This window comes from Syzygium oleosum, unplaced genomic scaffold (genome assembly GCF_021117445.2).
Source record: "Syzygium oleosum isolate NSW1041296 unplaced genomic scaffold, Sole_v2.1 Sole_v2.04, whole genome shotgun sequence".
In the NCBI taxonomy this organism is placed as follows: Eukaryota; Viridiplantae; Streptophyta; class Magnoliopsida; order Myrtales; family Myrtaceae; genus Syzygium; species Syzygium oleosum.
Window position 1 is genome coordinate 11,530,647 of NW_026607488.1, and position 17,468 is coordinate 11,548,114.

General features: G+C 40.0%; 1 protein-coding gene and 2 long non-coding RNA genes across 3 annotated transcripts; 1 reads left to right on the plus strand and 2 right to left on the minus strand.

Moving 5' to 3' along the window:
* Window positions 1-333: 333 nt before the first annotated feature.
* On the minus strand, window positions 334-4,621 carry LOC130137992 (uncharacterized). The gene is made up of 2 exons (XR_008816422.1): window positions 3,452-4,621; window positions 334-3,338 (listed from the first exon to the last, which is right to left on the minus strand). It is a non-coding gene; the product is annotated as an uncharacterized LOC130137992 (long non-coding RNA).
* A 5,764-nt stretch (window positions 4,622-10,385) lies between these two features.
* On the plus strand, window positions 10,386-14,109 carry LOC115679388 (receptor kinase-like protein Xa21). Its single transcript, XM_030602970.2, has 2 exons — window positions 10,386-13,423; window positions 13,593-14,109. The coding sequence occupies exons 1-2, from the start codon at window positions 10,894-10,896 to the stop codon at window positions 13,934-13,936; spliced, it is 2,874 nt and encodes a 957-aa protein (XP_030458830.2). The 5' UTR covers window positions 10,386-10,893; the 3' UTR covers window positions 13,937-14,109.
* A 2,244-nt stretch (window positions 14,110-16,353) lies between these two features.
* On the minus strand, window positions 16,354-17,468 carry LOC130137993 (uncharacterized). Its single transcript, XR_008816423.1, has 2 exons — window positions 17,068-17,468; window positions 16,354-16,689 (listed from the first exon to the last, which is right to left on the minus strand). It is a non-coding gene; the product is annotated as an uncharacterized LOC130137993 (long non-coding RNA).

The following is a 17,468-nucleotide window of genomic DNA, read 5'->3' on the forward strand; positions in this document are numbered from 1 at the left end:
GAATAAGCTATATTTTTCAATATTTGCATTCACACGGAGCATTGCTTGTAATAACACATATTACAAACAAAAGCTCAGAGATGCTTGGACATGCTTGGATGGACTAATTGAAAAGTATTCATGACTTTGTCTCCGAATTTAAAAACTATTTTCTTTCAAAAGTTTAATAAAAGATTTTACATTACTCCAAATAGATTTCAAATATCAATATGTGTAACTCAAAATCATTAAGGTGAATAACATTAAATAAAAGTCAAATCTAAAAAATTACAGTAAAAGTAAAAGTGAAAAACAATGTTTAACCATTTTTATCCCATCGAAAACTTCATCAAATGAGAGCAGCACATCAAGCATTGTATATAAATTTCTAAGATAAGATTTAAGATTATAGAGATATCTTTTAATTGTTAAAAAAATTGTGAAGTAACTCTTATAGTCGAAGTAACATGCGGACTCTTCCTAGTTATCACAAAACCTTATCATATTCGTGCAGTGGAGCTTTAGGGGGTTCTCCAAGTTCAATCAAAGAGACTCTTCATGATGGAGAAGTTCATCTTTTTAGCATTTCTTGATGTTCTGTTCGCTTCCTTATTGATGTTTCAGCCCATCATTTGTTCCAGCAACTTCACTGATCAAGAGGCTCGCCTCCACTTCAAATTGGCGACCAAAGTCGACCCGACAACACGATCAAAGGCGGCAATCGGACCGCGGAAGCAAGCTTCTGTGAATGGACAGCAGCAACAGCAGGCAGAGAGTCACGACTTTTGACCTCAACTTTACGGGTCTCCAGTGCAGACTCTCTCCTTACCTCGGCAATCTCTCTTTCCTGGCTTTTCTTGATCTTTGCAACAACAGTTTCTATGGCACGGTTCCAGATAAAAACGGTAATTTACGCCGCCTGTACAGTCAAACCAGTTCCAAGGAAACATTCCTCCTAACTTAGCGCTGTGCCAAAATTTCAAATTGATGTCACTTGCTGTGAACAGGCTAACGGTGACATATCGAGAGAATTTGGCACCTTCCCAAAGTTGCAACAACTGTTTCTTGGCTTCAACAACTTACAGGGTCAAATTCCGAGCTTCCTGGGCAACATATCCACAGGGTATTGGTTTGCTCATGGCCAATCTCGCACGTTCGATTCCTTTGACAATTTTCTGTAGGTCGCTCACGAGTGTCAGGTTGACATATAATGATCTTTCGGGGAGTCTTCCCTCCGATCTATGCTACCGCTGGCCTAACATTCAGAAGCTTTTGCTGTCTGAAAACCAATTCAGCGGCCTGTTACCAGAGACACTAACCCAATGCAAAGAGCTTGTTGTGCTGTCATTGTCATTCAATCGTTTCAGGGAAGCAATCCTTGAGACATAGACAGCTTGCAAAAGCTGCAGGAGCTCCATCTCGGCACTAACAACTTGACTGGTATAATTCATTGAACCATCAGTAGTAACATGTCAAGCTTGCACCAACTGTACGTTGAATATAACCGCATCTTGCACCAACCGTACGTAGAATATAACAGCATCGGAGGTGACACTCTGAGTGAGATTGTCATTTTTGTCAATCTAAATGAAATGAGCCCCCAGGATAATTTGCTAACAGGCAAAGTGCCTCGAGAGGATTTCAACATTATTTCGCTCCAACTGCTTTCTTTGATGGACAATTTCCTCTCCAGAAGCCTTCCCTCAGGTAGCGATCTAAGCATTCCAAATTTGGAAGAAATCTTTCTAGCAAACAATGGCTTTGGTGGCAACATCCTGAAGTATTTTTCGAATGTTTCGAACCTAATTTTTATCGATGCCGGGATCAATCAACTCAGCGGACTGATACCTATGAGTTTGGGCAACTTGAAGAACCTCATATAGTTCGCAGTTCAGTCTATTAGCTAACAGGAGAGACTTATGGTTCGGAGCTCAATTTTCTCTCTGCTTTGTCTAATTGCCAATCCCTGCAGACCTTGGTTCCGGAAGAAAACCGGCTTCGTGGCTCCATACTAGAATCTATCGAAAACTTCTCAAGTTCCCTACGAATTCTAGTCACTCCCCAATGTCAAATAACAGGTCACATTCCCAACCAAATGGGTTTCTTGAAGAGCTTGACTTTCTATAGTTGGGCGAAAACGATCTAGACAGCAACATCCCGTCATCTATTGGAGGACTAAAACAGCCTGCAAAGGCTGTACCGTGATAACAACCATCTCGAGGGACCGATCCCCCATGAGATATGCAACTTGACAAGTTTAGGAGAGTTGCTGCTCCCGCAAAATAGTATATCAGTGTCTATCTTAACTTGCATTGGAAACAACTGGTCAGTCTGCAGAGCCTTCAAGAACTCATATTCCTCAATAGTCACAATTCTTTCAATGGAGGACTACCACTTGAGACGGGGAAAATGACAGCTATAGAGAGCATCGATCCTTCTTGGATCAACTTAACGGTGCCATACCGAGTTCCATCCAGGAGTTGAAGAGCCTTGCTTCTCTCAACTTGTCAAAGAACTCGTTTCCAGAATTGATACCACAATCGATTGGACCTCTCCTACAACAAGTTATCCTGCACAATACCCAAGTCCCTGGAAGGACTTACATATCTGCAAAAATTGAACTTGTCCTTTAATAAGCTATCAGGAGAGATTCCTAATGCCGGACCCTTTGGAAATTTTTCGATTCTCTCTTTCATTGGGAATGAAGCACTTTGTGAAAATGCAATTTTTCAAGCCCCACTGTGCAAAGTAAATGGAAAGAAATCATCAAGGGACAAGCGGCTCCGGTTACTATACATTATGGTGCCAATTGTATCAGCTATACTTTTAGTCTTTGTCATTTGCTTGCTCAGAAAGCATCAGAACACTGGTAAAAAAGCTCTCCTGCAATAAACCACCTAATAATATCATATTAGGAGCTCCACTCAGCTACTAACAACTTCAGCGAAAGCAATTTGCTCGAAGCAGGAAGCTTTAGCACCGTACACAAACGGACTCAGACCAACGGGACAGACGTTTCAGTCAAATTACTGAATTTCCATATCAAAGGCACTCTCAAAAGTTTTGCACAGAATGTGAGGTTTTCTGCATAATTGGCACCAGAATCTCGTCAAGATGATCAGCAGCCACACAAACGCTGATCTGAGAGCTCGGGTGCTGCAATACGTGCCCAACGGTCGACTACAACTTGGGTCTCCATCAGCGAGTGAATATAACGGTCGACATTGCAGAGGCACTCAAATATCTCCACCATGGCCAACTGGAACACGTTGTGCACTGCATTCTGAAGCCTAGCAATGTCCTTCTAAATGAGGACCTTGTTGCACAAGTCCGAGACTTTGGAATCACGAAGATTTTGGCTGAGAACAAGATTGAAACAAGATATAGTTGTCACTTCCTTGACAAGAAAATAAGGTGGAGAGCTGTTCATAGAAATTGAACCTAGCATTATCTTAGTTTTGTACATACTAACTTCATTTCAATGGCTTTTTGTCTAGACATCTGCAGCAAACTTCCTACTCTTCGTTTGAGCTTTCTGTATTGGACAAAAACAATAGAAACGCAACGAGATTTTGCAGGGATGGAAATTTCACCCAACGACAGTCTAGCTTGGGTCCGACTTCAAAAGGTTTTCTCCTCTAATTTCAGAGACTTCTGCTTTATTCTCCATAATGGTTATCTGCAGGTTATCAGGGCCAGAAGTTCCTTCCACAAAAAACACAATTTGAGTGTTGTTGACCGGGGAATCTAGAACTATATATCTTCTTCGATCTTTGCTGCATAAAAGACCTTCCAGAAAGGGCTATATTCATCAACCTCTGCCCGTAGCCATTTCCCAAAATAAATGTCACTTTCTGGAATTAAATTGCCTTCTTCATAAGGGATCTCTGTGCAATACTTGGCATAATGACCCAGCTTACCACGTGAACAGAAAAAATGCGGCAGTCTTTCGTATTTAAAATCAAACCAAAGCTTCGTACCTCCACCACTAGCAACGATACCAGATTTTAAAGGAGCATCCAGGTTCATCTCTACTTTCGCTCTTGCTGATAAAATCCATTCCTTTCCACTTTCGCATCTAAAACCTTCCCAATCCCCTGAGCAAGTCTGTTCACAACATCCACACAGTAATATTCAAGGGGCAATCCACAAATTTGAATCCAAAAGGCACAAGTCACAAATTCATAACGATGAGGAGGTGTATTGGATTCCCACGATTTAAGCAACACGAGGTGATTCGCAAAAGACCATGGACCAGATTCTAAAACTCTGTTTCTGTCTCCTTCAGAATTGAAAGTAAATGCAAAAAGGCCAGAATGCAGGTCGGCAGAAACTACATCTTCAACTCTCCAGGCTCTTTTAATTTTATTCACAAAGGCGTGGAAATCAACAGATGGGTTTGAGTACAGTCTCCCAAAGAGAATGATACAGAGTTCCTTTAATATATCCCCAGAAACATCTCCATCCATTACCGACCAAAACTTACCCGATCTCTTGCAGAGCGAATGAAGGCGAGCGTTGGCATCCTCATCCTCTGCCATTCGGAGCAAGCTCTGCAAGAGAGGGAACTGAGGGAACAGACCCAGGGTAAGATGGAAGGAGGTTGATGGTGCTCCCTTGCCACCATGTGAGGTAGTGGAATCTCTTGCCAGGGTGAGAGAGCTTTTATGCGCTCGGACTTCGAAACTCGAACGGTAACTGATAATTTGGAAAATGACATAAAAGGGTATTTAAACTTTATTACAATACACAACGTGATGCAGAATACGATCCATAAATTTTTAAACATTTTCATATACTCTACAGAATACATTAAACATTTACCAATAATTTAGGAATTTAATTAAACAAATTAAAATTTTAAGTATCGCATTGTACATTTGATCAAAGTTTGAATACCATTTATGTTATTATCGAGAGTTATTTGATTTGCTGTCAAGAAGAATACATCATTTTTAATTGATCATCGACATCTCCTCGGTCCTTTGACCAATAGTTCATTAATCTGCTCATGGAAAAGGATTCTCATGACCATATATGTACTTCTGCCTCACACATGATCCTGTCTATGCCAATGGCCATGCATATCCAATATAGTCACATGAATTAATACAACTCTTTCTGGCGCTCACTAGCCAAAGAGCATAAGCACACGTGCTTACACGAGTGAAAATAAAAAGGAAAAATGGTTTTAAATGGCCGAAGAGAGAATGCTTATTGAATTTAATATTAGAGAAATTGATCCTCCAAGCTGACACAACTGATTGGGGCTTTGTAGATTTTCGATTTAGGAGCTGGAATTTATCCGCGCAAATCCCACCAAGTGCAAACTACCCCTGCACTGGTAAATGTTTGAACTTAACTAGTTCATGGGATTTGTAGGGTATTTTGTAGGCTCGGATACCAAGTCTCCATACCCATGCCCTCGAATTGTTGAAAAAACAGAGAAATTTGCATCAAATTAAAATATGAGATCTTTGCGGGACTTAGTTGGAAAATTAATTTAACATTTGAATTACAATATTGTCCACTATATTGTAACATATTATTACAATTTATAGTAAGAGAGAAGACTTAGGCGGGAATGAAATTTTTAGGCAATTTTTTTAGGTTGAGATCCAATGAGATGTATCGTAGATATGTGTCTTATGTTTTGACTATTTGAATATATGTACATCGAATTCATACGTTCATAGCACATCCATTACACATACATGGACTGGGATAGGGCTTAAGGAAAGCCCAATAAACCTTGATTAAAAGTGGTTTTGGACTTTGGTGTACTCTTTTTATTTGGGTTTTCAAAGGCCCCAGATATGGTGGGAATGTGTTTCCGAAAAAAACTTATCAGACTTGGATTCCTTTATCTAGATTGTCATTACCAAATCAACAATTTGAAATTTCTAATGATAATATGAATTGGTCGTTTTTGGTGATATATTGAGTACCTATACATTTCAACATTTTCATTCATAATACAAATTCTTCTTCTTCTTTTTATGATATATTGAAATCCTACATATTTCAGTGCTTTCATTTATGTGGAGCGTTACTTGTATTAACGCATTTTACAGCCAATGCTCAGAGATTTACGATAAAAAAAAACTGAAACAGTAGATAGTATACTACTCAATTGACCAAAGATAATAGAAGGCCTGAAAAATTTCCCTCAATGTAATTTACTAAAATATTTGGAATTTCGCGATATCAACTATCAATTTTCAGTAAAAAAAATCGTGATCGTTAATTCTTTTCATAAAAATATAAAGTTATTTTCTCATTTTTCACAACAAGGTAGGCGTATTTTATTACAACCAGTTATAAAAGTTCCCGAAAACAAGCTTAGTTGGGTAGGACACTCACGGTATGCCATGTGTCACGTTGGCAGTGGATAACCACCACCATCACTAACGAATACTTATGTTTAAGGAAGAGACTCAAGACTTTTTCCCACCTTTAACACCATTTCCCTATTTCTCAAAATATTGCTTCCCATCTCAAGTCAAAATCTTATTACAACAATGATCAAATTGCCACTCCTAAAAATTCCAAGCCTCCAAGTGCCAGCTTCCATCATTCACAAACCGCTCACCTTTCCACCACCTACTGTCGTCTGCCACCGTTGACCCTCCTCCTCACCAGTTCCATTGACCCCCTCCCCTTATGTTCATGCTCGGCTCTCTCTCTCTCTCTCTCATCCCTCCGTAAACAATTGCTCTCTCTCTAAGACACTCCTCTACTAGTGCAGCCTGGTCACAATAGTGTCTCGTGACCTCGACCTGAGGTCACGTATCGTGATGGATGACCTCAGTCCATGTCATATATGATTTTACTATAGCTTGTGACCTTGATTGAAAAATTGTTAGCTGCCATGGAAGAACTTGGCCCACGACCCTCATTTGAGGCTAGGGGCAGCTGAGGTCATTCATGGCTTGGAAGATGCCAGCAGCCTCGAATCAAGGTCAATGCCGCTGTTACGTAACTTGGGTCAAGGCCAGTAAGAGAGAGAGAGAGAGAGTGACGACAAGCCTAGGGATAGCGTGCGTGACGGCTAGAGAGGCTAGAGGCCTTCGGCAGTAGTCGATAGTGGTGACTGAGTTAAGGGTTTTGGCAGTTATGGTTCGGGATAATATTTTTCTCTTTTGGAATGGATTAGATGGGTATAGGGAATTTTAGGATTTGGCAAGGGAAATTTCAAAAAGGAAATGTCGTTTTTGTAAATACGACCATAAAGATAATAATGTAAAGGTGTAAACGGGGTCAAGAAATCTCATAGAAAGTGTGAAATTCGATATGGAAACTGGTGTTTCCAAATATAGAGAAGGGAAAGTAGTAACGGAGAAAATGGTGGGAATGACTCTTGTGTTTTCCTTTATAGACCTCAATTAATTTTTCCTCTTTTCCGGGTTCGTTCGTGTCGTGAAAAATAAGTGATTTGAAAAATATTTTTCAAAAAATAATCGTTTATATTGCTTACAAATATAAATGAATGAAACTTTTTTTTATCGCCAACAAAAATAGTTAAGTATAGATTATTATCAATGATGAAAACATTTCGGTTGACTAATTTTTTTAAACCATATAAAAAATTCATTTTTCGGAAGATATTTTTCAGATTATTCATTTTCTGCGAATATAACACAATCATTTTTTTCTTCATCCGATGTAGTTCTGTCTTTCCCCTCTCTCTTGACTCTATCATCCATCATTTCTCCCTCCTAAATCATCAGATTCACTCACATAGTTAACTTTTTTTCCTTTTTCGTTGTTCGTCACTTTTATCCTTTCTGACCATTTATTTTCTTTCTATTTGCAAAATTTTACCTTTTCACTTTTCTTTCATTATATAATGTTTTACCATATTATTTTTTTTCCTATTGTCTTTAACGTATATTTCTCTTCTTTCATTTGTTGATTAAAATGTTATTTCTATTCGGTACTCAAATCCATATATGGTTAAATCATAGCATGTTTGTCATTATTAACTATTATTTAAAAGATAAATCTAACTATAAAAATTTGAGTTAGCAAATGGCCGTCATTATTATTATTTTTTTGGTAAGTAAATGGCCGTCATTATTGATCGTAATCTAACAATAAGTATAATATCAAAAAATATATGTTGCTTTTATTAATTTTTGAAAGGCTAAAATGTTAACCCACACATCTTTTAGTGAAAAAAGAGAAAAAAAATTATATTTTATCCAAAGAAAAAATTATAAATTTACTTGAAAGAAGCATAACATTTCAAATTTAATCACATGCCACATCGGGACACTTTTTCTTAATGTTAATATGCATAGTTTACTATGGGATTGACATCATAACTATGGACATGCTTGGATGGACTTATCATTAGTACTCATGACTTTGTCTCCGAAATGGAAAACTATTTTCTTTCAAAAGTTCACTAAAATGATTATACGTGACTCTAAACAGATTTCGATGTCAATCCGTGCAATTTAAGTTGAATAACATTAAATAAAAGCCGAATCTGAATTAAAGTAAAGGTAAATAACAATCGTAGATGTTTAACCATTTTTTCATCCCATTCAAAGCTTTATCAAATGAGGGTAGTACATCATCTGTTATATATAAACTTCTATGATGAATTTAAAAGTATGGAAATAACTTTTGAAAGTTGAAAAATTGTGAAGCAATTCTTATGGTCGAAGTTCTTCCTAGTTATTATTGACACCTAAATTTTGAGTTTTAGTCTTCTCATTTAATACATGAAAAAATTAGAGATCGAATTCGTCGACAATGATAGAATTTAACCCCTAAACAAAATACCAGTATTGCATAATTTTGCATTATTAGGCATTGGGAGCATTTTCATTTATGATAAACGTGTCAGCATATAACAAATTTCATGATAAATAGGCCTGGTTGTGAATTGGATCAAAATTGGCCCATTTGAGCAAGGCCTTATTAAGTTTGGTTAATCCACCCTTTCCTCGTGCCTTGGCCGAACTCCCCATGTGCATGGTTCCAAATTAGGAAAGTGAATTTTACATTGCTTAGAGTGTCACCTTGGAAAATCATCCGAAAAGCGTTCATGGATCCCTTCATTAGATGAGATAGCCCAAATGAATTCTTTAATAATAAGAAATATTGATAATAATTTTCAGATTTTACAGATGCCTGAAAAATCTCGAGTGAATTAACAAGCTCCGAAACCATTTCCACTTGCAGGATCACCGGTAGTGAATATTGTCAATGAGTAGCTCGCTCATCATCATTTTCTAAATTGAAATTTTTTCGAATTGTCTTATATTTCTAATCCCAATTGTTTATATCACCTTTGTCATTCTTAATAATCTTCTGAAAAAAGAAAAAAATTACTCAACAGGAAAGGGGAAAATTATCTAAAAAGTCATAAACCTATTGCACTTTTACCAATTTAGTCTTAAACTTTTTAATTGTGCCAATTGAATCCCAAACCTTTTCACGTTTTACCAATTAGTCCATTTTGCCAATTTTGGCCGAAAATTGCTAACGTGAACGCCGGCCGTGCCACGTAGGGTGACCGACGTCCATGTCAGCGATTTCTAGCCAAAATTGATCGGATTGATTCAACTGGTAAAGCGCAAAAATGTTTATGACTCATTTGGCATAATAAAAAAGATTTAATACTGAATTGACAAAAGTGCAATAAATTTATGACTTTTTTTTGTTAATTTTCTCACAAAAACAAATCAATTGAGGTCCGTGAAATAAAGATGACAAAGGCTCAGTCTTTAATTGAAGCGGCCAAATGGTATATATACATACGAGAGTGATTGTACGTGTGCACCAAGACAAGTCGGAGTCTACAACGAATTGATGCATAATAATTAAAAAAATAACAAGAGAAAGAAAAAGGAGCAATTTTCTTGTCCACGTCCCATTTGAACAGGAACATCGTATAAAACACGTTCGTCAGTCAACGGTCAAAGAGTCAAAAAAGCCGCGTGCATGGAATCCTAAGTTGTCTTCAGCTAGGGTTAGGTGTGTGGTCGTTGTTGGGCTGCCTTTAACGTAGCCTAATGGACTCGCGCAATTAACGTATGAGTGCATTATTATCCGTTAATTAAAGTAGTAGCTGAAGGTCCATGCCAAAAGAATCAATCTTGTCTACATCTATTGACTTGATTTTTTTGTTGGAAGCTCTAATTATTTGATTTCTTAATGTAATTATTGAACGGCATATCAGCCGTTTATGATAAGACAAGACAATGGGATGAGATTAGTGGACTTGTAGGACTCGAGCAACCATTGCTTAATAACATAATTGGTATTGGTGCAAGTTTTTATCGACACTCGTGATCTTTATCACATTCGTGCGGTGGAACTTTAGTCAAAGCTCCATTTCTACCCTCACAGAAAAATAAATGCGTATGTGAAAATATAAAGAACGGGCCATCTACGGAATCAGACACTGTTTAGGGGTTCCCCAAGTTCAATCAAAAGAAACTCTCTTCATTATGGAGAAGTTCATCTTTTTAGCATTTCTTGATGTTCTGGTCGCTTCCCTATTGTTGTTTCAGCCCGCCACTTGTTCCAGCAACTTCACGGATCGAGATGCACTCCTTCGCTTCAAATCAGCAATCGAGGTTGACCCAACGAACACGATCAAAGGCGGCAATTGGACCACAGAAGCAAACTTCTGTGAATGGATCGGCGTCGTTTGCAGCAATCGCAGGCAGAGAGTCACGGCTTTAGACCTCTCCAACAGGTGTCTCCAAGGAAGACTCTTCTTATCTGGGCAATCTCTCTTTCCTGGTTTCTCTTCATCTTCCCAACAACAGTTTCTACGGCACGATTCCGACAGAAATCGGTTGTTTGCGCCGCTTGAAAGAACTCATACTTGAATATAACCAGTTTGAAGGAAGCATTCCTCCTAACTTAGCCCACTGCCAAAATCTTGAAGTGATGACACTCGCGAACAACAGGCTAACGGGTGGCATACCGAGAGAATTCGGCGCCCTCCCCAAGTTGCAACGACTGTTTCTTAGCTTCAACCCCTTACAGGGTCAAATTCCGGGCTTCCTGGGCAACATAACCACATTGCAGGTCATTACTTTGGCCAAGGCCAATCTCACAGGTTCGATTCCTCTGACACTTTTCAATGGATCGCTCAGGGTTGTCGACTTTATGCATAATGATCTCTTGGGGAGTCTTCCCTCCGATCTTTGCTACCGCTGGCCTAAAATTCAGAGGCTTTTGCTACATGATAACCAGTTCAGTGGCCTGCTACCGGAGACGCTAACTCAATGCAAAGAGCTTCTCCAGTTGGCAATGTCATCCAATCGTTTTCACGGAAGGATTCCTCGAGACATAGACAGCTTGCAAAAGCTGCAGTTTCTCTATCTTGGTACTAACAACTTGACCGGCACAATTCCTCAAACCATCGGTAACATGTCGAGGTTGCACAAGCTGTACCTAGAATATAACCGCATCGGAGGTGACATTCCGAGTGAGATCGGCAAGTTGGTGAATCTGAATGAAATGAGCCTTGTGGGCAATTTGCTAACAGGCGAAGTGCCTGAAGAGCTTTTTAACATTTCTTCGCTACAAAGTCTTACTTTGTCAGAAAATTCCCTCTCTGGAAGCCTTCCCTCGGGTAGCGAACTAAGCCTTCCGAATTTGGAAACACTCGTGTTATCAGACAATGGCTTCGACGGCAACATCCCACAGTATTTTTCGAATTTTTCGAACCTAATCACTTTCGATGCTGGCAACAATCTACTCAGCGGACCGATACCCATGAGTTTGGGCAACTTGAAGAACCTCAGATTCTTTGCGGTTCCGTTAAATCAGCTAACGGGAGAGGCTTATGGTGCAGAGCTGGGTTTTCTCTCTGCTTTATCTAATTGTCAATCACTTCAAATCTTGAGCGTGGATGAAAACCCGCTTCGGGGTTCGATACCAGAATCTATCAAAAACTTCTCCAGTTCCCTACGATTTCTGGCAGCTTACAATAGTCAAATAAGAGGTCGCATTCCCGACGAAATGGGTTCCTTGAAGAGCTTGACTTTCCTAAGGTTGGGCTATAACGATCTAGACGGCAACATCCCATCATCAATCGGAGGACTAGAAAGCCTGCAAAGGCTGTATCTCGATAACAACCATCTCGAAGGACCGATCCCCAATGAGATATGCAACTTGACACGTCTAGGTGAGTTGCTGCTCCGGCAAAATAGGATATCGGGATCGATCCCAAATTGCATTGGAAACCTGAGCAGCCTTCAAAAGTTCCTCGTAAGTTCGAATAACATGACAGCGGTTATACCGGTTAGTCTGTGGAGCCTTCAAGAACTCATCTTCCTCAATCTGTCACACAATTCTTTCAATGGAGGACTACCACTTGAAATAGGGAAAATGACAGCTATAGTGAGCATCGATATTTCTTGGAACCGACTTACCGGCGCCATACCGAGTTCCATCCAGGAGTTGAAGAGCCTTGCTTCTCTCGACTTGTCAAGGAACTTGTTTCAAGGATCGATACCGCAATCGATCAGCCACCTCAAAGGTTTGGATTTCCTCAATCTCTCCTACAATGAGTTATCAGGCACGATACCCAAGTCCATGGAAGGACTCACATATCTGCAAAATTTGAACTTGTCCTTTAATAAGCTATCAGGAGAGATTCCTAATGGCGGACCCTTTGGAAATTTCTCAGCTCTCTCATTCATTGGGAATGAAGCACTTTGTGGAAATGCAACTTATCAAGTCCCACCTTGCAAACTAAATGGAAAGAAATCAAGGGACAAGCGGCTCCGGTTACTATTCATTATGTTACCAATTGTATCTGTTGTACTTTTAGTCTTTGCCATTTGCTTGCTTAGAAAGCATGGGAACACCAGCAAAAAAGCTCCAGTTTCGATGGAGAACCCGCCTGGAATTGACCACCCAATGATATCATATCAAGAAATTTGCTTGGCTACTAACAACTTCAGCGGAAGCAATTTGCTCGGAGCAGGAAGCTTTAGCTCGGTGTACAAGGGGACTCTGGCCAATGGGACAGACGTTGCGATCAAAGTACTGAATCTCTATATTGAAGGCGCCTCGAAAAGTTTCGAAGCAGAATGCGAGGTTTTCCGCATGATCAGGCATCGGAATCTCGTCAAGGTGATCAGCACCTGCACGAATGTCGATTTGAGAGTGCTGGTGCTGCAATACGTGCCCCACGGGAGCTTGGATAAGTGGATTCACTCCAACAACTATAACTTGGGTCTCCATCAGCGAGTGAAGATAATGGTCGACGTCGCAACGGCGATCGAATATCTCCACCATGGCCAACCGGAACCCATTGTGCACTGCGATCTGAAGCCTAGCAATGTTCTTCTAAACGAGGACCTGGTCGCGCAAGTCTGCGACTTCGGAATCGCGAAGATTTTGGCTAAGAACAAGCTTGAAACACAGACCCGAACTCTCGGCACGATTGGTTACATTGCTCCAGGTACACATGTAGAATTTGAGCTAATTCGAGCCTTCGATTGCCAATATAATGGTATAATATAATAGAGATATACTAACACTCACTATGCCTCTCGATCTTATTGCTTATGTCCCAAAAAGAAAAAGATCAATTGCTGATGTTCTTATTTCCCAATCTACAACGCTTGCAGAGTACGGTTCAGAAGGAAAAGTCTCAACAAAAGGAGATGTCTACAGTTTCGGCATATTGTTGTTGGAAGTGATTACTGGGAAGAAGCCAACCGGTGAAATGTTCAATGCAGATATGAGCTTGAGGCGATGGGTAGGTGAAGCGACTCCAAACCGAGTACTTGACATCGTGGATAGTGGAATCCTTAGCACGAAGCAAGAAGATTTGATGCTCCCGGAACTCGAGAGCATAGTTTTATCGATCCTCGAGTTAGGACTAGAATGTTCAAAGGGCTTGCCTGAGGAAAGAATGGACATGAAAACTGTCATGGTTAAGCTCAATAAGATCAAGTTGTCACTTCCTTGACAAAAAAATAAGGTGGAGAGCAGTACCTAGAATTTGGGCATAGTGTCATCTGAGTTTGTACACGGTTATTTCGTTTCAATGGCATCGTGTATAGCCATATGTAATAAAATTCCTGATCCTCTTTTTGTGGTTTTTGAGTTGGAGGAACACAATTGGAAACGCCACGAGACTTTCCAGCCATGAAAATTCACCCAACAAGAGCCTTAACTCGTGTCTGACTTCGGAAACCAAGATAAACATGTAGAAGATATCGTTTTCGATTGATCATTGGCAGCTTCTTCGTCCATTTGACCAACAGTTTTTCTTAGGCCTTGGTCACGCCAGGCACAGCCCATGAGCCTTGTGTGTCAAGCTGGGCAGGGCCAGGCCTTTCCGGCCCACATGCCAAGACACGGATCGGCACGTGTTTGGACCATTTTCGACCCCTTTTCTGTTTTAAATATTTCCTTATTTTTTACAAAAATACTTGTAATTTATTTGAATTCAACAAAAGTTTAATTTAATTTTTCCATATTAAGATTGTAATGTGAAATCAAACTAAATGGAACAGACAATAGCTTGGCCTTAAAAAAAAATATTCTCATGCCCGCATTACACACCTCGACGGTCATCTTCATTTCTTATGCAACATCATATTGGATATTAACAAGACTATAATTTTAATCGGATGGAGAAAAAATATCGAAAGTCATTTTTTTTATCGTTATAATTCTTTTCCAAAGAGCAAACATCAAATGATATCTTCTTATTCTTTCAATGATTAAAAAAAACATTAATTCAAATTTTAAAAGAAGAAATTGGGAGAAGTATGAAACTAGTTGTTGCACTATTGAAACGATAAAATATAATAGGCCATTTTCTTTTGTCTATTATCTCTTTCTTTGGCCTGTTTTACTTTTTTCTCTGTAAAATTAGATTACATTAAAATGTTAAAGTAATATGTAACTGACATATTACTTTAACATAGATACCTTTGAGTTTTGGGAACAAGAAGAACCCCAGATACTTCACAATTAAGTCTATCAGCTAACAGGAGAAACTTATGGTTCAGAGATCGGTTTTCTCTCTGCTTTGTCCAATTGCCAATCCCTGCAGACCTTGGTTCTGGAAGAAAACTGGCTTCGTGACTCCATTCCAGAATCTATCAAAAACTTCTCAAGTTCCCTACGAATTCTAGAAGCTCCCAAATGTCAAATAAGAGGTCACATTCCCAACCAAATGGGTTTCTTGAAGAGCTTGACTTTCTACAGTTGAGCAATAACGATCTAGACAGCAATATCCCATAATCTATTGGAGGACCAAAAAAGCCTGCAAAGGTTGTACCTTGATAACAACCATCTCGGGGGACCGATCCCCAATGAGATATGCAACTTGACAAGTTTAGGAGTGTTGCTGCTCCAGCAAAATAGGATATCAATACCTATCTTAAATTGCAATGGAAACAACTGGTCAGTCTGTGAGGCCTTCAAGAACTCATATTTCTCAATCTGTCACAATTGTTTCAATGGAGGACTACCACTTGAGATGGGGAAAATGACAGCTATAGGAAGCTTTAGCTCTGTATACATACAGTTTGCTCAAAGCTGGAAGCTTTAGCTCTGTATACAAATGGCTGCTGGCCAACAGGACAGACGTTGCAGTTAAATTACTGAATTTCCATATCAAAGGCGCTCAGAAAAGTTTTGCTCAAAATGTGAGGTTTTCCTCATAATTGGCACCAGAATCTCGTCAAGGTGATCAGCAGCTGCACGAAAGTAGATCTGAGAGCTCTGGTGCTGCAACACGTGCCCAACAGGGGCTTGGGGATGTGGCTGTACTCCAACAATTACAACTTGGGTCTCCCTCAGCGAGTGAAGATAATGGTTGATGTCGCAACGGCGCTCAAATATCTCCACCATGGCCAACCGGAACCCATTGTGCACAGCAATCTGAAGCCTAGCAATTTTCTGCTAAATGAGGACCTGGTTGCACAAGTCCAAGATTTTGGAATCGCGAAGATTTTGGCTAAGAACAAGATTGAAACAAGATAAAGTTGTCACTTCCTTGACAAGAAAATAAGGGGGAGAGCTGTTCCTAGAAATTGAACATAGCATTATCTTTGTTTTGTACATAGTAACTTCGTTTCAATGGCTTGGTGTCTAGACATCTGCAACAAAGTTCCTACTCTTCTTTTGAGCTTTCTGAATCGGACGAAAATAATTGCAAATGCAATGAGATTTTGCAGCGATGAAAGTTCACCCAACGATAGTCTAGCTTGGGTTTGCCTTCAAAAGGTTTTCTCCTCTAATTTCAGAGACTTCTGCTTTATTCTCCACAATGGTTAACTGCAGGTTATCAGGGCCAGAAGTTCCTTCCACAAAAGCCACAATTTGAGAGTTGTTGACTCGGGAATCTGGAACTATATATCTTCTTCGACCTTTGCTGCATAAAAGACCTTCCATAAAGGGCTATATTCATCAACCTCTGCCCGTAGCCATTTCCCAAAATAAATGTCATTTTCTGGAATTAAATTGCCTTCTTCATAAGGGATCTCTGTGCAATACTTGGCATAATGACCCAGCTTACCGCATGAACAGCAAAAATGCGGCAATCTTTCGTATTTAAAATCAAGCCAAAGCTTCGTACCTCCACCACTAGCAACGATACCAGATTTTACAGGAGCATCCAGGTTCATCTCCACTTTCGCTCCTGCTGATAAAAATCCATTCCTTTCCACTTTCCCATCTAAAGCCTTCCCAATCCCCTGAGCAAGTCTGTTCACATCATCCACGCAGTAATATTCAAGGGGCAACCCGCAAATTTGAACCAAAAGGCACAAGTCGCAAATTCATAACGATGAGGAGGTGTACTGGGTTCCCACGATTTAAGAAACACGAGGTGATTCGCAAAAGACCATGGACCAGATTCTAAAACTCTGTTTCTGTCTCCTTCAGATTTGAACGTAAATGCAAGAAGGCCAGAACCCAGGTCGGCAGCAACCATGTCTTCAATTCTCAAGGCTCTTTTCATCGTGTTCAAAAAGGCTTGGAAATTCACGGATGGGTTTGAGAACAGTCTCCCAAAGAGAGTGAGACGGAGTTCGTTTAATATATCCCCAGAAACATCTCCATCCATTACCGACCAAAACTTACCTGATCTCTTGCAGAGCGAAGAAAGGCGAGCATTGGCATCCTCATCCTCTGCCATTCGGAGCAAGCTCTGCGAGAGAGGCAACTGAGGGAACAGACGCAGGGCGAGATGGAAGGAGGTTGAGCAGAGATGAGATTAGGGTTTATGGAGCTGCCATTCTACCATGGGAGGTAGAGGAATCTCTTACTTGCGCTCCATTTGTTTGGCGAATAATATTATATTTTTGAAAAACATTTTTTCGAAAGTCATTTTTTTATGTTCGGTGATCACCTGCAGCCAATGACGGGTGGCGGCAATCGGAGATCGTGCGACCGGCGGAGATCGGCAACCGGTAGCGGTGAAGGCGGCGGCGGCCGGTGGCCGACGACCGCCGGCGGAAAGTGACCGGAGGGGAAAGAAAATA